This window comes from Myotis yumanensis, unplaced genomic scaffold (genome assembly GCF_028538775.1).
Source record: "Myotis yumanensis isolate MYYU_CA2020_CCGP unplaced genomic scaffold, mMyoYum1.0.hap1 SCAF_18, whole genome shotgun sequence".
Taxonomy (NCBI): domain Eukaryota; kingdom Metazoa; phylum Chordata; class Mammalia; order Chiroptera; family Vespertilionidae; genus Myotis; species Myotis yumanensis.
This window is the reverse complement of record NW_027223769.1, coordinates 2,340,435-2,360,410: the sequence shown is the minus strand read 5'-3', so window position 1 is coordinate 2,360,410 and position 19,976 is coordinate 2,340,435. Positions and strand designations below refer to the sequence as shown.

Below are 19,976 nucleotides of genomic sequence, written 5' to 3'. Positions count from 1 at the left end.
ATAGTATCTGGCACATGAATGATTGAAAAAAATGCTTTTTATTGATACTTTAAAAATGACAACAGTAATAATCCTAATATCATGTACTGAGCATTTACTATTTGCCAGGCATGTTAAAAACCTGTTCTCATTTCATTCCAACGACCCTCTGAGGGAGTGGAGCAGTCCGAAGTACTATTATTATCCCCACGTGGGGGAGGGCAAGCTGAACCTCAGAAAAAGAAAGCCACCTTCCCAAATTTACAAAACTAGTTAGAAGTGGATCCGAAATTTGAAGCAAGATGGTTGGGCGCAGAGCCCGAGTTTCTAACAATTACTCAGAATACCCATATTGATGCCCTAGCTCTGGGTACAACTCCCCCACCAGACTTCAAGGCCTTGCAGGGCAGGGCTCAGGTGGGCTGCTTTTTAGAGCAAAGGGCCTGGCACAGAAAAGGACTCTGGGGATGTGGTGAAGGGATGAATGAGTTCGCAAATGAATGAATCAGCAAATGACTGGGTGTGTGACCCGCACTGCCCCACTCACCCTCGATGAGCCACTCGCAATTGCCATTGACGCTGTAGTTGCCCGCACCATCCGTCACGAAGCCTGGGGCCTCCCGCAGCACTTGCCGCTGCCCCTTGCAGTCTCCCGCCCGGGCCCCAGGGGACATCGGCCCCAGCATGGCCAAACACAGAGCCAGCACGGCGGCCAGAGCCCGGCCCAGGGCCATCGCCGCCTCCAGCACTGACCCTTACAGATGGCACGGACCCTCCACCGATGCTGAAAATGCGACCTCTATGGACGGGACATGGCCTGGTAGCCCGGGGAGGCCCAGGAGTCGCAGTCCCCGCGAAGGGACCTGCCTCTGTTTACGGGCTCTGGAAGTCGAAAGGTGGACCCTACAGACCCATGATAGGCCCTGTAAATGGGGTTGCTATGGACACGGCCGACCCCTAGGGACCTTGGGAGTCCCTTATAGACACAGGCCCCCATAGGCTGGCTGACCCCATACACGATGTCCAGCAATTACAGACGCGGACCGCTGCGGGCCAAACCGGACCTTAGAAATGGGTGGGTCCCCATGAGGCGAGGGGCCCTACAGCCGGACGAGGGCCTCCATAAGAGGGTGCGGGCCGGGCCGGGCCGGGAGAGACTCCCGGCGGGGGCGGAGCCCGTCCTCACCAGCTCGGGCCTGGAACGCAGGACTCACTCCCTGGCTCACCCACCCGTGCCTCCCTCCGGAGCCGGATAGGCCAGACCACAGAGACGAAGGGACTCTCGAGCCAGAGCGGCCCGGGAAGACCGCGGGGTGGGCGAGGGGGCGGGGCCGAGCGGCCGCTGTGGGAGGACTGGGGGCTGGGAGAGGAGGCGAGAAGTCGCGGAGCCTAAAGTCAGAGCGGCCATGGGAGGACTGCGGAACCCCAAACCCTACCCCTCCACAAAAGGGACTTCCGGAAACTTCCCCGCCCATTTGTACCCAGACGCATGCGCAGCATAGATCGGCTTGGCCTGTGAAAAAGAGAGGATTGCACATGCGCAATGCTAAAATTGTAACCCAAGCTCGGGGTGCAGATGCCCGAGCAAAGTATCTGCCACTGGAGGGCGCCTCTATCTCTGACTGGGGAAGAGGTCAAAATAAGAGAGCGGTGCAGTACAAGGCCTAAATGATTCATATTTTCGGGTGCTCTCAGATTCTGGGTCAGGTTATGCAGGCCCCTCCCAAAAGGCCATTTCACAGATGGACACACTAAGGTCCCGAGTCTGGAACGGTTCTTGCTCAGCCGCGTCTCTGAGCATCATCAATGTAAATAAAAGAGGCCATCTTATAGATACAAACTCAACGAATCCTCTTTATTTTGGCAAGAAGGGGAAAAAGTCTTTCTACCGGGGACCTGAGGGAGGTCCCCCGGGATAGAGATGGGGTGACAGAGCACGGGTCCGAAGTCACAGATCCAAGGGAAGTTTTCAGAGTCACGGCCAGCTTCACAGTATCCGTCCCAAGAGCAGTGGCTGGGGGTTGCGGAGTCCTCCTGGCGCGTCCACGGGCTGGGTCCCGGCGATCCTCACTGGTGTTCCGGGTTCCGGCGGGGTCAAAGGTGTCGGAGGGGGCCAGGGGGCCGGAGGTCACGGAACAGCGGGAGCCCAGAATCCGGCGCTCGGGGCAGGGGCTGAGGGAGGGGACGGGGAGAGCGGCTCCCGCGGGACCGTTTGGCACAAGAGTCAGGGGGAGGGGAGGAGCGGGACACCGCGCACCCCTGCCTGGGCGCGCGGGGTGGGGCGGGGCGGGAAGGCCTGGGATGGCTGAGCCCTGGGGCTGGGATAGAGCGGGGGTCCGGGACCCGGCGCGCGGCCCATGGGGCAGGGGCGTGCTGGGGTTCAGACTGGGGGTGCGGTGCCCCCGGCCGTGCGCATGCTGAAGTATTCGGTGAAGCCGGTGTGCGGCGACGCCGTCTGGGGCACAAGCGGCTGGTAGGGCGGCGTCGGGCCATCCCAGCTCGGGTCCGCCACTTTGGGGAACCGAGAGGGTGGGGGCGGGGAGGCCGCGCCGGGCTCGGCCGTGGTCACCACGCGGCCCCTCGGGGCCGCCGCCGCCGCCACCGCCGTCTCCTCCACCTGCTTCCCGGCCTGGGAGGGGGGTCAGGGTCAGAGGCCGTCCGGGACCCTCGGGGGGCAGATGCGGCCCCGAAGGCCCGTCCCCCTCCCCCCGGAGGACCCCCCTCCCGAGGTGTGGGCGCCCATGTCAGTCAGGGAAGGAGCGGGTGATGGGGCGCCTGGGCAGCGGGGCCAGATACTCGAGGGGTGGCGTCGGGGCGCGCGGGGCGAACTCCGGCGGCGGCGGGGGAGGCGGGGGAGAGCTGCGGAAGGCGAGCGGCGGGGGCACCGCGCGCGGCGTCCGCGGGGGCGTGCGCAACAGCGCCAGGACCCAGTCGGGCAGGGTGGGCGCGGGCGCCGGGGGACGGTCGCGACGCGGCATCGGGGCGCGGGGGGTGCGAAAGGCAGGGGGTGGGCTCAGGCGCCTGGGCGCGGGGAGCGGTGGCGGGGCCGGGAGTGGGGTTAGGTACTCCAGGGGCGGCGCCAGCAGCTCCTCGGGCGCCGGGGGCGCGGGGCTTACGGAGGAGGCGGGCGGGGGGATGGAGAAGAGCTCCGTGAAGTTGGGCACCGAGTCGCTGATGAACGTCACGTTCCCATAGACGTGCTGCGGGAAGGCCTTGTCTGCCGACTCGCTACCTCCGGGCCCCGGGGCACCGGCCGAAGCGATCTGCGATGTGCGCACGTGGTAGGGGAAGTTCTTGTTGGCCGCCGAGGGGCGTGTCATGATCTGGGCGAGGGGCCAGGTGCAGGTTGAAGACGCACTCACTGTACAGGCCTCAGGTTGTCTCCATAGACATGGAGCCCTAAGGATTCCCCTGCACTTGGAAACCCCCACGCTTCCCTGCAACCCTTCAAGCGGGATTAGGCGCCTCCTGTGGGCTCTCAAGTGCCCTGGGCTCTGACTTTTTCCTCCTCCACAACTCATTACTCTGCCAATGCTTCTTCCATCAGAGCCCTGATCGCTGAGTTAGTTATCGCTAGTTAAGCTTCAGCGTCTTGCGTTGTGCAGTACGATAGCCACTAGCCACATGTGGCTATTTAAGTTAATAAAAGTTAAACTAAATTTGTTGTTTCTCAGTCACACTAGCCATATTTAAGTGCTCAATGGCCACATATGGATAGTAGCTATCATATCGAACATCAAAAATTCATAGAATATTTTCATAAACACAGAAAATTCAATTGAACTAGCAGCTTCTAGAATGTTAGCTCCATGAGGGCAGGAACTTGACTGTTCTGTTCCCTGCTGAATCCCCAATACCTTCTACAACAGTACCTGGCACATATAAGCTCTCAATAATATTGGTTGAGTGTAGAGATGTCTCCCCAATTAGACTAGTACCATGGTCGGCAAACTGCGGCTCTCGAGCCACATGCGGCTCTTTGGCCCCTTGAGTATGGCTCTTCCTAAGCCTTAGGAGTACCCTAATTAAGTTAATAACAATGTACCTACCTATATAGTTTAAGTTTAAAAAATTTGGCTCTCAAAAGAAATTTCAATCGTCGTACTGTTGATATTTGGCTCTGTTGACTAATGAGTTTGCCGACCACTGGTCTAGTAGAAAGGCAGTGCCTGGGAATGAATCTAGTACTGCACCCAAGAAGCCAGCATGACCCCTCTAAGATTGTGCTGAATAAATTAATAAGAAGCTGAAGCCAATCAGCAGTGGAATGTCTGTGGTGGAGCTGGGCTGAGCTAATGTGAGCATTTTTAGGAATGAAACTGGCTGAAGGTGAAATACAGAAGAAGGGGCACAGTGTTTGGTGTTTTGAGCCTGCACCCCACCTCTCAGCCCCACAGCTCAGTAAGTGTAGGATCTGGGGCATGTTGATTAAACTCCCCACGCCTCACTGGGGAAAGGGATTGCAGTGCCTACTCAGAAAGATGAGAAAAGGGTGGAAATGAAAACTGGTGCAGAGCCTGGCCCATGGTGGGTTCTCATCACTTCTCTCTCTGCTCCTTTCTGACTTCCTGCAGAGCCTAAAGATGGACCATCCCAGGAAGGGGAGACTGTACCTGAGTCAGGCTTTGGAGTAGCAACTAGAGGACCTGGCCCCCTCCTTCAGCTGAGAACCTTTCCTACACAGCACATGGTAGACCCCTGGGGTCAGGAGCTGGAGCCCTCAGTGATGCCTATTTCCCTCTCATGCCAGCTCTTGTGGTCTGCCGGAGATGGACCAGGTTCAAAGCCCCTGCCCTGACACCAAAGGCCTTGGAGCCCTGGCTGGTCACCTGCCTTCTCTGGGACTTAGCTTCCCTTCTCTGTATATTGGGTTCAATGACGATTATCCATTCTGTCCTGGGGCTGCTCTGACACTTAGAAAAAGAGGTTAGGAATAAATGCATCTGGGTGTTCCTAGCATGAAACAAAGGCTGTCTTCAGCCAAAAAGGTGTCTCTCTCAGCCTCAGTTTCCCCCTCTGTGAAGTGGAGTGATCATGAGGCTGAGAGAGACACCTTTTGAGACAGGTGCTCACTGAATGGTGGATGGGTGGATAGTGGCTGGATTGATGAATTAATATAAGAACTGTCACCTAGAAGTCTAGATAGGATATAAAACAGAGAAAAGATGTTTGCTGCTGGTACCCTCTTGATGTCATTCTGATCTAGGACCCTGGAGCCCCAGCCTGGCCCACCCCAGCTGCTTCTTTCCAAACAATGGCCTGTGATAGAGTGACAGATACCAGAGATTGTGTGGGTGAAGGGTGGAGTAGAGACCAAGAGGATTGGGAGAGGCAGTGGGGATACAGAAGAGAAATTCGAGTCTGGGGACACAAGAGCAGGAATGGGAATGGGGAGGGGGGCAAAGAAAGAGGGTGGGTTGGGGGAAGAGCCCAGACACAAGGTGGGAGAGAGGAACAGAAGAGAGCAGAGTCTGAGGGACACAGGAGAGAAGCCTGCAGGAACCTAGCAGACTCTCAATCAGTGTCTATTAAATGACTGAAGGAATGAAGTGAAAGAGATGGATCAAAAGTTCAGGCAGATCAGGGTGGGAGTCTCACGGCCTATTGGCTTCCCACCCCACCGGGTGCTCATCCTCACCAGGAACACGCCATGAGCATACAAATGGATTCCCAGCTGGATGCCGTTGACAATCTTCTCCCGAGCCCACTTGGGGATCCCAAAGTTGGCAATCAGGGCCATGACAGGAACTGCAAAGAACCTGAAAAGGAGGAATTGAATTGGTAGAGACACTGCCACACGCCCTCCACCCACCCCTACCCCCAACTCCCCTGCCAGACACACACACAGGCCCCAGGTGTGTCCCAAACTGGAGGGAAGTTGTGTGACTTTCAAAATCCAGAGGTTAAAAGGGGCAAGATTTCCACTGGCCTGGGAAATTCTGGGGGGCAAGGACTAGGTTGAATTGAACTCAGTTCCACCCCACCCCACATCCCAGCACTCGGTAGAAAAATCAATAGCTATTTGATGAATGAATTAACATATGATAACAACTAAAGACCTACTGCATGCCAGATCTGTTTCTAAGCATTTTACATTTATGAATTCATTGAACTCTCACAGTGGCTCTATGAGGCAGTACCATTTCCACCTCCATTAAACAAATGAGGAAAATGAGGCAAAAGTTAATTGACTTGTGTGAGGTTACACGGGGACATATCGAAGGCCCAGCACATCTCACCAGAGGGTGTAGGCAGCAAAGAAGGGCACATAAAAGGGCTGCTTCTCCGGGAAATGGCGCAAAGAGACAAGCACGGCGTAGCAGAACCACACGTAAGCCACCACCTGCAGCCCGATGAGCCCGTAGCCTGCCGGCGACTCATACGTGTACAGTACCTGGCCCGGGTCAAAGAACTGACCCAAGGGAGAGGGTTTGTCATAGCCCTGGCCTCCACATAGGAACCCCAGACCACACCCCTGGGCACCCAGGGGACAGAGTTACTTGGTCAGGACAGAAGCAGCAGAACAAGGGATGGAGACAGAACATATAGAGATAGAGAGAGGGTGACAAAGATAGGAAGAGACTACATCTACCATGGGCCCAACAGGTAAACACTGCCATGTGGAAGCTTTCCATTTATCAACTCTATGAGGTAGGGCTTATGATCACCCCTCTTCACAGAGGGGGAAACTGAGGCTGAGAGAGACACCTTTTGGCTGAAGCCAAAGCCAAGGTAATATAAAGCCTTAGAGCAGTGGTTCTCAACCTTCCTAATGCCTCGACCCTTTAATACAGTTCCTCATGTTGTGGTGACCCCCAACCATAAAATTATTTTCGTTGCTACTTCATAACTGTAATTTTGCTACTGTTATGAATCGTAATGTAAATATCTGATATGCAGGATGTATTTAGGCGACCCCTGTGAAAGGGACGTTCGACCCCCAAAGGGGTCGCGACCCACAGGTTGAGAACCGCTGCCTTAGAGGAACCTCTGGGGTGTGTAAGATCTTCCTAATTTTACAAAGGCGTAAACAGGCCCAAAGAGGGGGCCATCGCCTAAGGTCCTACTGGAGGGGGCGGAGCCAGCATGGAATCCAGGTCTGTGTGATTCCTGAACTCTTGGTCATGGCATTGAACACAAGTGTGTGAGAGACAGAGGGAGGAGGGAGAAGCTATTCAGAGACAGTGAAGAGGGGAGGAATGCACTTAGACAGATGGGAAGGTGGGAAATCACAGAGTGGGAGAGAGATAGCCAGGAGTGCAATATGGAGGGCTAGCAGACAGGTAGAGGAAGCCATGAAAGCTGGGGCAGGGGGGGGTGGGGGAGGGGGAGCAAGGGCCTGGGCAGTGGTGAGTGGGACTCACCTTAGCCTCATAGATGAGCAGCACCACGTGGGTAAGAGTATACAGGGTCATGTAGACAGACAACTTCACAGAACCTGAGTGGCTGATGCGGCCCCTGGCAGCAGGCCATGAGGGGAGATGGCAGGAGTAGGGTTGTCAGGGAGGAGTGGGTGGCCACCCCCCAGCCCAGCCCCTCTGCCCCCACCCCACCCCCCAGCCCAGCCACTCCCCATTCCCAGCACTCCATCCCAACCCAGCCTGGGCACCGTGTCACTGTGAATCCCTTCCCCAGAAGGATGAGCATCAGCAGGAAGATGAGGAAGCTGGAGGAGAAGAGCAGCTTGGCTGGGAGAAGGGAGGGAGAGGGCGGCTCAGACAGGGTGGCAGAGGAGCCCGAGTACCTACCCTGGTCCCCATCATTCTCACCCAAGATCTTCAGACTCTCGTTGCCAATGCCATCAGTGGCATACTGGCCCCAGTAGATGCAGAAAAACAGGAGACTCAGAACTGAGGGGAGGATGGGCAGATAAAGGAAAGGACAGAAACTGGCGTTGGGGCATCACTGATCCCTAATACTGTGATCCAGGTGACCAGAACCCTCCTCCGTCCCCATCAGGATTCTAGACCCAGGAGTCCAGGCCCCCAGCCTCCTCCTCCCTCAGACCCGGAAGTCCAGCCCCCCACCCCCTCCCACCTCAGACTCAGGAGTCCAGGTTTCTAGCCCCTCCTCCCTCAGGCCCTGATGTCTGGGCCTCAGGTCCCTCCTCTCACAGAACTCAAAGGTTGAGATACTCTAAACCTCACCCTCCACTCCAGCTGCAGCCATAAACATTTTATAAGTCGTGTGGAGCAACTGACGACCTTTCAGCAAATCTGGGAAGGTGGGGGTAGGGGAAGGCTGTTCACAGACAGGAAGGGAGAACAGCTCATCTCCCCCAACCTTGCCCCAGCGATGTGCTGGACTCACATCCAAAGTAACAGGAGAGGAAGAAGATGAGGATGAAGATGAGGAGGAAAGTCACATCTGTCTCCAGGATCCCTGCCAATTTGGTGGAAGGAGAATATGGCTCAGTCAGGCTGCTGTCCCTCAGCAGGCACCCAACTCTGGGATCCCTCAAAGATCCTGGCTTTCGGGTCTCCATACGCTCACCAAACTCATCAGCAGAGAAGTGCTGCGTCCAGAAGGACTTGCCATTGGTGAGGACCATCTCATACTCCAGCTGCAGCCCATCTCCCTGTGGGGAGTGAGGAGGCCTAAGGAGGGCCCTGGGCAGGTAGGGGATTGGCAGGGAGGTAAGAAGGAAAAGACCCAGGTGGCCAGGACAGCCCCTTACCCCACACTTGCTGAGCGCGATATACCACCACCTTTCACGCACTGAACGGAAGCTTCGGCCACTGGAGCAGCTCAGGTAGCGGGTTCCCTCCTCTGACACCACCTGGGGAGGAGCGAGAAGGCTGAAGCCTGTCTGCACTGTCCTCAGGCCCTTGACCTTCAGCACCTGCCCCCTCCCCCAGGCTGGGCCCATACCTGACAGCCTGACCAGGCATACTGGGTAGTGAGGTTGATGACCTGGTTGTTCTCAGGCCTGATCACTGACTCCTTAGCCAGGCAATCCTGGGGAAGATAGGGACATGGTCACTCCCTGGCCAGCCTCGACCTCTCCCTCCCATCCATCCTCCTCACAGCCCTCACCTTGTCCCCTGCCTTGTACACAGCCGGCCACTGGGATGGGTCATCAAAATAGAGTAGGATGTTCTGACAGCATTTGGCCTGCAGGCCCAGAGATTTTAAGGTGTGGGGGAGTGTGGGAGCTGGGGTAGCCCTTGCCTCGGAAGGCCAAGGGAACAGCCAGCCTCGTGTGGGAATGGTTGGGGAAGGCTCACCTCGGGGTATCGGAAACGGAAGTCCAGTCGTCCGTAATCCGAGAGGAAGCAAAATCTTGTCAGGAACACCCAGTCCTGGAAAAGGGCCCCAGTCAGACCCTCTTCCCAGCCCTTTGAGGACTCTCCTCTACTCTGTACAGACCCTCAACTTTTCTTCCCCACCCTCGTACCTGGTCTCCCAAGAAGCCTAAGCCCTAAGGGGATCAAAATTCGAAAATTCGTCCGTGATCCCTTCACCGTGGTTCCAGGATTCCTGCCTCAAATGACCCTTCCCCAAACACGTTTCCCCTTGCCCAGGTGCCCTGAGAAAGACCCTGGAGGCCAGATCCCCATCCTGGCCACCTTCTGCCCCAGATACCATCGGACTGACATCGCCCAGTTACCCACACGCCGCCCCTGATCCCAGAGACACCCTGAGCTTGGCAGTATTCTAGATGGCCCCTTCCTGGTCCTGAGCCCCAGCGTGAACTCAGGCTCTCGGAGGAGTAAAAAGTGCTGTCCCTTCAGCACCACCTCGCTGTCCTCCCGCCCCCACCCCAAACTCCGACTCTCCCTCCCCGCCCAGCTCTGACCTCAGTGTCCCTCCTACAACCGCGGAGTCTCAATCCCACCGCCCCCCTCAGCCTCAGCCCTGACCCAGTCCCCCCTGGCCCCCGGCCCCCTCCCCTCGGTCCGTCTGAGAGGGGCGGGGCAGCCCCTTGCCCTCCCCTCCCTCTCTTCCCTGCCCGGCGGGTGGCAGGGGTGGGCCCGGCACGCTTACCTCTTTGGAGCTGAGGTTGCCCCGCACGTACTTGGCCCGGGCGCGGGGGGGCAGTGGCAGCAGCAAGAGCAGCAGCGGTAGCAGGCGGCGCAGAGCGGGCACGCGCGGGGCCTCCATTGCGCCCGCTCCGGCCCCAGCCCGGGCTCCACTCCGGCTCCCGCTCCAGCCCGGCGACGGCGGCGGGAACGAGCAGGCCGGCTGGCGCGCGCCCCCGTTTAAAGGGGCCGCAGGGCACTGCGGTTCCCACCCCCTCCATCCGGATGGCCCGCTAGGGCCCCTTTCCAAACCACGAGGAAGGGGACGCTCCTTTCCCATCCTCTCTACCCCGACCCAGCCCCAGTCCACCCGTGACGTACCTCGGCTCCCCGTGTCCTGAACTGAACTCCCATTCCCGCAAGCCCTGCCTCCTCCCTCCTGACGTCCAACTCCCCTACCCCAGCTCAGTCCTGACCTCCCCTCAATTTGGTTTTCAAACTGCTCTTTGAGCCCTAACCGGTTTGGCTCAGTGTATAGAGCATCGGCCTGCGGACTGAAGGGTCCTGGGTTTTATTCCGGTCAAGGGCACATGCCTGGGTTGCAGGCTCGATCCCCAGTGGGGGGGCATGCAGGAGGCAGCTGATCAATGATTATCTCTCATTGATGTTTCTATCTCCCTCTCCCTCACTCTCTGAAATCAATAAAAAACTGCTCATTGATTGCTCAGCCCCATGCCAGCCATCCCCCATTGGGTCCAGCCAGATGCCAGTGTTCCACACCTCTTGTACTTTGGGAAGTGCCCACAGAGAGGGCAAACCATTTGTTCTGGGTCACACAATACAGAGGTGGCAGACAGCCCTCACCCTCAACCATGATAACCCTCTTCCTGACCCTGTCCCTGGCAGCTACCAGGGTGTGCAATGGGGCTGCTGTGAAGCAGAAGTGTTGTGAGTCTAGCAGACTGAAATAAGTTGCCTGGGTTCAGATTACAGTATTGCCACTTTCTCCCCATCAGACCTCAGCTAAGTCACAGCTGTGTGATCTCCTGGTGCAGTCCCCTCCATGCTGGTACCAACCCTAGTTTCCCAGTGGCAATGGGGAAACCTGGAAAAGCTATACAGAGTAGCCTCCAAGCCCCTCAACTCAATTTTCCTGATCAGATTCCAAAACTTTTCTAGTTTCATCCCTCCCCCTCCACTTCAAAAAAATTTGCACTCCACAAAGTACCATGTTTAAAAACTTTCTAAACCAAGGGACCAACAAGAAACATAAGTGTGTGAAGCACTTCAAGGGAGAGTGTGGGTCCCACAAAAAGGGGCCTCTGCTACTCTATTTGAGGCAGTGGTTGCCAGGAGGAATAATAGGTGGGATGCCAGATCATTTTCCATTTTTCCTTTTTTAGAAGCCAGAAATGTAATTTTTTAAAGCAAACTGTATGACTGTATTAACAGTAGGCAGTTGACTCAAAAGTTTAAAACATATCACAGGCCAAAGAAAAGTCTGGGCCAGATTCAGGCCTCATCTGCCCTTCCCGCGCACACACTGTTCCTATGCCCAGCCAACCAAGAGCCCCTCTATCGCAGGGCCCATAAGTGACTCACACAGATACGGGATGAATGAAAATGGTCCCATATCTCCTATTCACCCGCTCCAGGCCTTGTACATTCTGTTCCCTTTGCCTCAAATGTTCCCTCCCTCCTCTACGAGCAAGTTTCTACCAATCTTGAGATATACAACGGTCTGTGTCAGCTCCATTTTGAAGACCTCCCTCATCACTGAAGCAGAGTCATCACTCCCTCCTCAGACTCCCCCAGCCCTTCCCACCACTAGAGTCTCCTGGAGACAGAGCCTATCACTCAGAGGCCCCAGCATTGCCAGAGCTCAGAGTCCGGCACGCAGTTGGCCTCAGTGGGTGGATGCGTTGAACTGATTAAAGCCCCAAGTTTCTCCATTCTCCTGGTCCCTCAGGCCCTAGAAAGGTGACAAGTGATAATACCTTCCCCTCCATTTCACGAGTTAAGGGAAGCTGCTCTCCTGAGTCAACCACTCACTGAAAATCATGAAGAAGGTATTTTATTGAGGTGATTGGGAGTGCTGCCCCTAGCCCAGCATTAGTCCCCTTAGTATAGTCTCATGGGTGGAAAGGACCAGGCCTCTGGGCTGCTCTGGGCCACTGTATAGGAGAGGTTGGGCAGTGGGGCAGGAGGACAGGGACTCCAGTCAAGGGCAGAGGTTCGGGGAAACAAGGGGGATGGTAGCTGAGGCAGGGACTGTGGTGTGCTGACCCCACAGGGCCAGGAAGGGGATGGTGTGGCTACTAGCCAGATGCTTTTCAGCAGGTCAAAGGCTGTTGGGGGGCCCCAGGCCACCGGAGATGTCGAAGGCAATGTGGGTGGCCAAGCACCTTTTGGAGGTGCCAGGTTCACCCTGTGTGTAGTGAGAGTGCTGGAGGTGTGCGGCATAGCAAAGGTGAATTCCTTTGTCCCCTGTCCTTCTCTCCTCCTCTGCCTTCCTTCCCCTGGGGCCTGCTCAGGGCTGTTGATCCTTCGTCTCTCAGAGTCCCCAGGCTTGGTCCCTGGCATAGAGGAAAGAAGCATGGGGGACAACTGAGCTAAACAGACAAGGGGAAGGGGAGCACAGGGGGCAGGAGGTGAGCTCACCTGACAAGGATGGCTGGCAGCCTCGGAGTACCAGGGTAAGGTCGGGCACACAACCATGGCATACCTGTAAGGTACCCAGGATGGCATCCCTGGCCTCTTGTACTAGGTTCCTCCTGGGGAAGGCCTGTGGCAGAATCAGCTGGCCCTGCAGCTCCCCCAGCAACTGCCCCAAGCCAGGGAGCTCTAGGGGACTAGGTGGGCCTGGGCCCGAGTCTCCAGGCACCTGGTTCTCCTTGCCCCTTGACTGTGGGCCTGGTTCTTGGGCCCTGCCTGGGCTTGGGGAAGGCTTGGTGGAAAATGTGGGAGTGTCTGGCTCCAGGGACCCACTGCTCAGCAGCCGTGTCACGTCCAGAGATTTCACCTCATGGTTGAAGAGACCCCGGTGCTCCCGGCTTAGCCGGCCCTGGGTTATGACCACTAGCTTGGGGGCAGTAGGGGCCACATGATCCTGGAGATCCATGGGTGGATTCCGACTGGCCACAGGAGGCTCCTGATGAGCCAATGGCCGGCGGCTGCCCACCAGGGCCTCATTACGCTCCCGTCTGGTCTTCCGACGGCGGACCCGACCAGGTTTCTCAGCTCTCTGGAAAGACTGTGGGGCTGGCCCCCGGGGGTCCATAGAGTCCTGGAAAATAAAGATAGGGTGGTCATCGGTATACAAATTAGGGACCTAAAAGTGAGTCGCGAGAAGGAGATAGTTTGGGGTGAGGTGGGAGACGATATGAGAGAGGGAGTGGGCAGAAAGGGATTGGAAAAGGCTTGGGTGCTCGCTTTGGCAGCATATATACTAAAAATGGAAAAGGCTTGTTCTGGGAAGAAGTCACAGGCATAGGGTGGGATCAAGGGAGTCCTGGGGAATGGGAAGACTTGTCAGGGAACACCAGAGGAGTTACAGGGAACAGGGGCATGAGGAAATAGCTACAAGATGGAGGATGGGAAAAGGATCATGGGTCCCTGGAGAATGCAGAAAGTAGAGAGATGGTAGAAAAAGAAAAGCAGAAGAAACAGCAGAAGAGAAGTTGTACAGAGAAAACCTTGAAGACACAGAAAGGGCGACAGCGGAGCTATGGGGGAGGGGGCCTGGGGCTTGGTCGCGGGGGTTGGGAGAGGTGAGTTGGCGAGGTTGCGAGGGTGGGGCGGTTGAAGTAGGAACCGGGAATATGTCTGGTGAGGTAAGGACGGGGGAGGGGCACCTTACCGTCTCTTACCCCCGACGAACCTGGCCCCTTACCCCCGCCCACCCTACCCCACCACGCTGTGGGGTGCAATGGCTTCTTTTTTCCGAGGTGACCCCAGTTCACTACGCGCCTAGCGCTCTTCCGGCCTCGGGCCTCCTGAGCATGCGCGCGCCCCTTCCTTGCCCTTTGACTTCTCTGCGTCTTAGAGGTTTGAGGCTCAGAGGCACGTGCCCAGGGTTCCGAAAGCTTGTTGAAGCCCCGCCCATCTCAGCCTTATATCCGGAAACCTCCCATTTGTCCTCAGGGTGCCTAAGGAGGTGCTCCCAGCCACCAATTGGCTGTGAAGTCCACTAGGCCCTCCCCTTCCTGAATCTGATTGGTTTAGAGGTCTATAAGTGGACTTCCTGTCTGGAGCGCGCGAAACAGGCGAGGCACACGGGGCGAAAGGGCCAACCAGCCCCTGCCGGTCACAGACATCATCCCTAGACAGTCACCATTCAGAGCTGGTCTCTGGAACTAGGTTCAAACGTCCAGACTGACACATTTGAGCTGTGTGAACTGGAGAATTGGGCAACTACTTAGAGTCTCAGTTTCCTACTCTGTAAAATTGGGTTCATAATAGTATCTCCTTCATACTGTTAGTGTATGAGATGAGCCAACATCTAACTTAAAATAGCACTTGATGAATTAATGCTTCAAAGCTTTGTTTCTCACTAAGCTTTGCTTCAGGAACTGCCTCGCTACCTCTCCAAGTTATTTATCTACACTTGTCCCATCAGACTTTAAAATCAAACTATGCCAGGGCATTCCCCATGTCCCAATGAGCTGTACTATCTGTGTAATATTGCTTGGCTAACCTTCATGATCTTTCAAATCCTAACTCAGATACTATTCCGTCTAGGACACCTACCCACCATCAGAGTCCTCTTCTGCCTCGTCTCCAGAGGTCCCCAGTTCCTCCCTTAATCACAACCTTAATCCTTTCCCCAGGATCTGTCTCTCCCAACACACTGGGACTAGGCCAGGATAAGATCCATTCATTTAATATTCATTCAGCAAGTACTTGTGAGCAGCCACAGTACTTGGTACTATGAGTCAGATCCTGTTCCAGGCAAGTGAATTGAGGCAAAACATAAACAGTAGACTCTCCTCTGTATCTCAGTATCAACCTGCCTAGAAGGAATGGGTAGATAAGAAGATCCCATTTGGGAATATGGCCAGGAGGTTTAGGGGGTGTGGAACCCCTACAAACACCTGGTCCCCAAGAACTGGGAGATCTGTGAAGACTTGAGATCTGAGATTAAGTTGGGGTGGGGGAAGATAGACCTTAGGTGGCCTTGGCTGTGGATGTAGGCTTCAGAGCCCAGACACACCCAGCTGCAGTTATTGGTTGGCAGTAGGTTTAGAGAGGGGAGCAGAGGCCACAGATCTGCAAGATGAGCAGCTGTGGGAGGTTTGCCAGGCGGGAACTGGGCCTTGCAGCGTCTCTAATTTCCTTTCTCGTTCTGCACTTTCTTCTAACCTCCTTGCAGGACCTGCGATGTCTGTAATGACATGTAACTTAGTTTTTATGCCACTAAACTGGTGTTTTTGAGTAGGGGAGGCCCATGAGCAGATAGGCTCAGTAAAGTCCTGGCGTGGCCTTAGAGTGTTTCCTTACAACTGAGCCTCTAATTTTTTAAAAAATATATTTAATTGATTTTTTACAGAGAGGAAGGGAGAGAGATAGTTAGAAACATCGATGAGAGAGAAACATCCATCAGCTGCCTCCTGCACATCCCCAACTGGGGATGTGCCCGCAACCACGGTACATGCCCTTGACCGGAATCGAACCCGGGACCCTTCAGTCCACAGGCCGACGCTCTATCCACTGAGCCAAACTGGTTAGGGCTGAGCCTCTAATTTTTTAAAAAATATATTTTTATTGACTTGAGAGAGAGAAACACTGATGTGAGAAACATCGATCGGCTGCCTCCTGCACGCCCCCTACTGGGGATGGAGCCCGCAACCCCAGCATGTGCCCAGACTGGGATTCAGACCGGGGACCTTTTGCTACATGGAACACGCTCAACCAACCGAGCCACACGGGCCAGGGGTGGGCTTGCTGGCTGGGTGGGCTGAGCCTGTGATTTTTGCCATTTTTCTTTCCTGTCCCCCACATCAGTAGAAAATGGGAGCGTCTCCTCCTAGCCAGGTGTGTATGAGCCACCCCTTCACGAATGGACTCGTCCACTCACTCCCCCCCCTCCCCCCACCGCGTGAATGGGACACACTGAGGGAGTAAGATGGGGATGGGGAGAGAAAGGGAAGGAGGGAGGGAAAGGGGAAGGGGAGAGGGGGGGAGAAAAGAGAGAGAGAGAGAAGGTAGGCAGGCCCCTCCGCACATTTCTCGTCCTGCAGCAAATGGTTTCTCCCCGCGAGACAAGGCGCTAGGTTTCCCCCGCCCACTCTCGGCCTTCCGCACTTCACCCTCCTCCTGACGCGCTCGGGTGGTTTCTCCCTCCTCCTCGCCCCCCCCCCCCCGCCCCCCGCCCCCGGATGCTGGCTGGTCTCATCTCCCCATCCCAGGTGCGCGAGTATGGCCGCCGCCGCCGCCGCCGCCGCCGCAGAGGCCCGGGAGTGGAAAGCGCCCGGGCGGAAAGCGCCGGACGAGCTCACTGCGCGGCCGCCGTGGGGGAAGCAGGGCTTCCCGATCCACCTCCCCTCCTAAGTGGAGGTTTCCGCCCCTGGAGAAGAGGCGGCGCCCGGGATCCGCCTGCGTCCACCGGTGGAGTGCGGCGTCCGGACCGTCCATTGTTGCCTGGGGGTTGGAGTGGGAGTGGCGGACCACCTCCTCCGGGAACACTCGGGCCGACCTTGCTCGCTCGTCCTGCAGAAGCTGTGACGCCAAGATGAGTGGCGAGCAGAACCCTGCCAGCAAGCCCACGCCGGTGCAGGACATTCAGGGCGATGGACGCTGGATGTCCCTGGTGAGCGACCCCGCCCGCGATAATCAGGAGTCGGGGGTGGGGCCGCGGCTCGGGAGTTCAGCTGGCTCGCGCGGCTTTCACTACGGGATTGGGAAACTGAGGGCAGTGGGGCGGTGTGGTGCTGTCTGACGGCCCCGGGAGCGAGCGTGCCATAACCCCCCCGTGTTTGTCCCCGAAGCACCATCGGTTCGTGGCCGACAGCAAAGATAAAGAACCCGAAGTCGTCTTCATCGGGGACTCCTTGGTCCAGCTAATGCATCAGTGCGAGGTGAGGCCGATCTCCCTCCTCCTGCCCCACCCAGGCCTGCGCTCACTGACTCACCTGGACCAGACCTCAGGCCAGGCGGTGTATGGGGTCCCCGAAATAACCTCAGGTAGCTCCCAGCACCCAGAATTTCAGTGTAAGGTACATCATACTGAGAAGGAAGTGTGTGCCCTGGCTTTATCAGGCTGTTATTGTATATAATCAGTCTTAAAATGAGGCTTCCCTGCAAGATTGACTAAAGCAGCGGTTCTCAACCTGTGGGTCTCGACCCCTTTGGGGGGCGAACGACCCTTTCACAGGGGTCACCTAAGACCATCGGAAAACACATATATAATTACATGTTGTTTTTGTGATTAATCACTATGCTTTAATTATGTTCAATTTGTAACAATGAAATTGGGGGTCACCACAACATGAGGAACTGTATTAAAGGGTCGCGGCATTAGGAAGTTTGAGAACCACTGGACTAAAGTGAGGCTCTATTGTTTGCTTAATGGATTTCCACAAAGCTACAGTTCTTTCCACAATGTGAAGGTCAACTGTAATAGTTCTCCATAAAGGGGCTGGGGTATAATATCTTTCCAGTAAGCAAGGTTAATGGTTTTCCTCAAAGAGAGGTTTAACTGTTGTTTCAATGCATAACTCAAGCAGAATGGTTTCCATAAAGTGAGTCTTGCTTCTATGGGTTCCAAACACATATAGGTTTGCATAACGTGAGGTTGGACCATACTGGGGTTTGCTCAGGATGAGATTGCTTCCATGGAGAGGCTCTTCCGTAATGACATCTGGTTAACATTTGGATCCAGAGTAGTGCATGCTGACAATGTCCCTGTGCCCACCCCACTTCTTGCCCACAGATCTGGCGGGAGCTTTTTTCTCCTCTGCATGCACTTAACTTTGGCATTGGCGGTGATGGTACACAGCACGTGCTATGGCGGCTGGAGAATGGGGAGCTTGAACACATCCGGCCCAAGGTAAGTAGGGCTTGGGTGGGCAGTGAAAGCCCTCTTAGCCTGCTCCCTCACCACTGCTTCATGACTCTCTTTCCAGATTGTTGTGGTCTGGGTGGGTACGAACAACCATGGGCACACAGCAGAGCAGGTGGCTGGCGGCATCAAGGCCATCGTGCAACTGGTGAATCAGCGGCAGCCCCAGGCCCGGGTCGTGGTGCTGGTGAGAGTGGGAAGGCGGGGAGAATGGATGGCAGTGTTCTGGGACCCCCTCAGGTGTAGCCACAGTGGGCATGGTTCTGGGTAGCTTGGCACAGAGCAATGGCTTTCAGGCAAAATTTCACATTGACGCTTGCTATATCCATCAGAGCAGCTGTGAATAAGGACATGTTCAATGACCAATTAGGCCCTTTTGCCCAGGGGAGCACTAGAGATTTTGGGGTGTTAAAACTCAAAGTATTTAAATAGCCAGAAGTTGTCAGGCATTCCCAAGGTGGGGCATTTCCTCCTCTGAAAGAGGGGTTAACCCCTTGCCATTTTGTCAACATTTTTTTTTAAATATATTTTATTGATTTTTTCACAGAGAGGAAGGGAGAGAGATAGAGTTAGAAACATCGATTAGAGAGAAACATCGATCAGCTGCCTCCTGCACATCTCCTACTGGGGATGTGCCCGCAACCCAGGTACATGCCCTTGACCGGAATTGAACCCAGGACCCTTCAGTCCGCAGGCCGACGCTCTATCCACTGAGCCAAACCGGTTTTGGCTTGTCAACATTTTTATAAGGCTGTTGTTGCTGAATGGGGTCTTAGACCAGGCATCAGGAAGTACCTTTCTCATTCCCGTTTCCCATCCTTCGTGTATTCTGCAGCTGGGGACTTCATCGTGGGGGTTGGAGAACAGTTTGGCACAGAGATGCTAGTAGGACCCAGATTTTGATAGGATATCTTCTCACAATTCTTGGTGTCCTCCTCAGGGCCTGCTTCCAAGGGGCCAGCACCCTAACCCACTTCGTGAGAAAAACCGGCGGGTGAACGAGCTGGTACGGGCAGCATTGGCTGGCTACCCACGGGCCCATTTCCTGGATGCTGACCCTGGCTTCGTGCACTCAGATGGTACCATCAGCCACCATGACATGTATGATTACCTGCACCTGAGCCGCCTAGGCTATACACCTGTCTGCCGAGCCCTCCATTCCCTGCTTCTCCGCCTGCTGGCCCAAGACCAGGGTCAGGGTGGCCCTCTGCCAGAGCCCACACTCTAACATCTGCTTTCCTGCAACATTAAATTCTTATTCTTCAGTCTCCCTCCCATTTTCTGTTTTATGGCCAAGCCCATCTGAATACCTCAGCCTCAGCCCTGATCTCTGTGACCCTGCAGCTCTGCAGGGTGTTGTTTCTGCCCAAAGAAGGCCTCGTCCATCTTTCAAGGCATTCTGGTTCTTGGAGAGTATGGCAGATTTATACTGTACAATAGTGCTCCAGGCAGGCACTTACCAATCAGTAACACTAGGTGAAACCAGTTTGCTAACACTACCCTAAAGGATCAGGGTCAAGAAAGAATTCTGGGAACATAGTGGCCTAACACAGTGCTCCAATCTTTGCACAGGCTATTCTCCTGGCTGGTACTCTGGAAGCTTCCTGACCCTCCCACTCCCAGCAGTCATCTCTCCACACAGGGTACAGGCATTTTTCAGCTGGGTACTATCCACAAATCCAGGAGACTCCTGGCTGCAGTGCTGGCTTAGACCACGTGGGGGCAACAGAGGTTACTGAGGACAGCACAGTATTTGGGACAGTGTCACCTCTGAGCTCAGACCTCAGGTCCAGCTGGAGCTTAGAGGGTCAACTGCCCTTGCACATCTAGGCCTTTCACAAGCCCATTCATACTGGATGCCTGAGAGAGGCAGAGATGTCACAAGTCCCTGAGCCCCAGACTTAGAAGGGAGCCACCCAGCCTTCAGTGGTCAGGGACCTTAGGTCATGGGGTCCTTCTGATGTTGAGAGGGAGTA

The 19,976-nt window shown here is 55.6% G+C and overlaps 4 protein-coding genes across 7 annotated transcripts in view; 1 reads left to right on the top strand and 3 right to left on the bottom strand.

Moving 5' to 3' along the window:
- Window positions 1–1,409, bottom strand: part of MEGF8 (multiple EGF like domains 8) — a 43,593-nt gene extending 42,184 nt beyond the window's left edge. The window contains exon 1 of the mRNA XM_070398765.1: window positions 527–1,409. Within this exon, the coding sequence (XP_070254866.1) occupies window positions 527–713 (187 nt within the window). The 5' untranslated portion in view covers window positions 714–1,409. The remainder of the gene's footprint in view (window positions 1–526) is intronic.
- A 397-nt stretch (window positions 1,410–1,806) lies between these two features.
- Window positions 1,807–10,297, bottom strand: TMEM145 (transmembrane protein 145). 2 transcript variants are annotated; one of them, XM_070398368.1, is made up of 15 exons: window positions 9,967–10,296; window positions 9,207–9,281; window positions 9,016–9,093; window positions 8,851–8,937; window positions 8,657–8,758; window positions 8,473–8,557; window positions 8,290–8,361; window positions 8,127–8,195; window positions 7,749–7,829; window positions 7,589–7,667; window positions 7,344–7,437; window positions 6,219–6,391; window positions 5,618–5,738; window positions 3,096–3,302; window positions 1,807–2,151 (listed from the first exon to the last, which is right to left on the bottom strand). In XM_070398368.1, exons 1-15 carry the CDS (start codon window positions 10,279–10,281, stop codon window positions 2,074–2,076), a joined length of 1,716 nt encoding a protein of 571 aa, XP_070254469.1. In that variant the 5' UTR covers window positions 10,282–10,296; the 3' UTR covers window positions 1,807–2,073. The 2 variants fall into 2 exon arrangements, with proteins under 2 accessions (XP_070254469.1, XP_070254468.1); XM_070398367.1 differs by having other exon boundaries at window positions 2,065–2,608; window positions 9,967–10,297.
- A 1,734-nt stretch (window positions 10,298–12,031) lies between these two features.
- Window positions 12,032–16,254, bottom strand: PRR19 (proline rich 19). 2 transcript variants are annotated; one of them, XM_070398727.1, is made up of 3 exons: window positions 16,165–16,254; window positions 12,603–13,227; window positions 12,032–12,517 (listed from the first exon to the last, which is right to left on the bottom strand). In XM_070398727.1, the coding sequence occupies exons 2-3, from the start codon at window positions 13,219–13,221 to the stop codon at window positions 12,063–12,065; spliced, it is 1,074 nt and encodes a 357-aa protein (XP_070254828.1). In that variant the 5' UTR covers window positions 13,222–13,227; window positions 16,165–16,254; the 3' UTR covers window positions 12,032–12,062. The 2 variants fall into 2 exon arrangements, with proteins under 2 accessions (XP_070254828.1, XP_070254829.1); XM_070398728.1 differs by lacking the exon at window positions 16,165–16,254 and adding an exon at window positions 13,801–13,821.
- PAFAH1B3 (platelet activating factor acetylhydrolase 1b catalytic subunit 3) lies at window positions 16,043–19,265 on the top strand. 2 transcript variants are annotated; one of them, XM_070398729.1, is made up of 6 exons: window positions 16,043–16,060; window positions 16,656–16,749; window positions 16,928–17,017; window positions 17,872–17,988; window positions 18,065–18,187; window positions 18,941–19,265. In XM_070398729.1, the coding sequence occupies exons 2-6, from the start codon at window positions 16,672–16,674 to the stop codon at window positions 19,226–19,228; spliced, it is 696 nt and encodes a 231-aa protein (XP_070254830.1). In that variant the 5' UTR covers window positions 16,043–16,060; window positions 16,656–16,671; the 3' UTR covers window positions 19,229–19,265. The 2 variants fall into 2 exon arrangements, with proteins under 2 accessions (XP_070254830.1, XP_070254831.1); XM_070398730.1 differs by lacking the exon at window positions 16,043–16,060 and having other exon boundaries at window positions 16,335–16,749.
- Window positions 19,266–19,976: the final 711 nt, after the last annotated feature.

What these genes read in the sequence shown, in the direction of transcription:
- TMEM145 (XM_070398367.1), bottom strand. Translation starts at nt 10,281, where the DNA reads ATGGGAAAGGAGCGTCCCCTTCCTCGTGGTTTGGAAAGGGGCCCTAGC. An exon ending in ATGCCTGGTCAGGCTGTCAG is followed by an intron (nt 8,759 to 8,850) that starts GTATGGGCCCAG and finishes GCTCCTCCCCAG; the next exon opens with GTGGTGTCAGAGGAGGGAAC. An exon ending in GGCTGCAGCTGGAGTGGAGG is followed by an intron (nt 7,830 to 8,126) that starts GTGAGGTTTAGA and finishes TCCTCCCCTCAG; the next exon opens with TTCTGAGTCTCCTGTTTTTC.
- PRR19 (XM_070398727.1), bottom strand. Translation starts at nt 13,221, where the DNA reads ATGGACCCCCGGGGGCCAGCCCCACAGTCTTTCCAGAGAGCTGAGAAA. An exon ending in CTGCCAGCCATCCTTGTCAG is followed by an intron (nt 12,518 to 12,602) that starts GTGAGCTCACCT and finishes CCTCTATGCCAG; the next exon opens with GGACCAAGCCTGGGGACTCT.
- PAFAH1B3 (XM_070398729.1), top strand. Translation starts at nt 16,672, where the DNA reads ATGAGTGGCGAGCAGAACCCTGCCAGCAAGCCCACGCCGGTGCAGGAC. An exon ending in ATGGACGCTGGATGTCCCTG is followed by an intron (nt 16,750 to 16,927) that starts GTGAGCGACCCC and finishes TTGTCCCCGAAG; the next exon opens with CACCATCGGTTCGTGGCCGA. An exon ending in AGCTAATGCATCAGTGCGAG is followed by an intron (nt 17,018 to 17,871) that starts GTGAGGCCGATC and finishes TCTTGCCCACAG; the next exon opens with ATCTGGCGGGAGCTTTTTTC.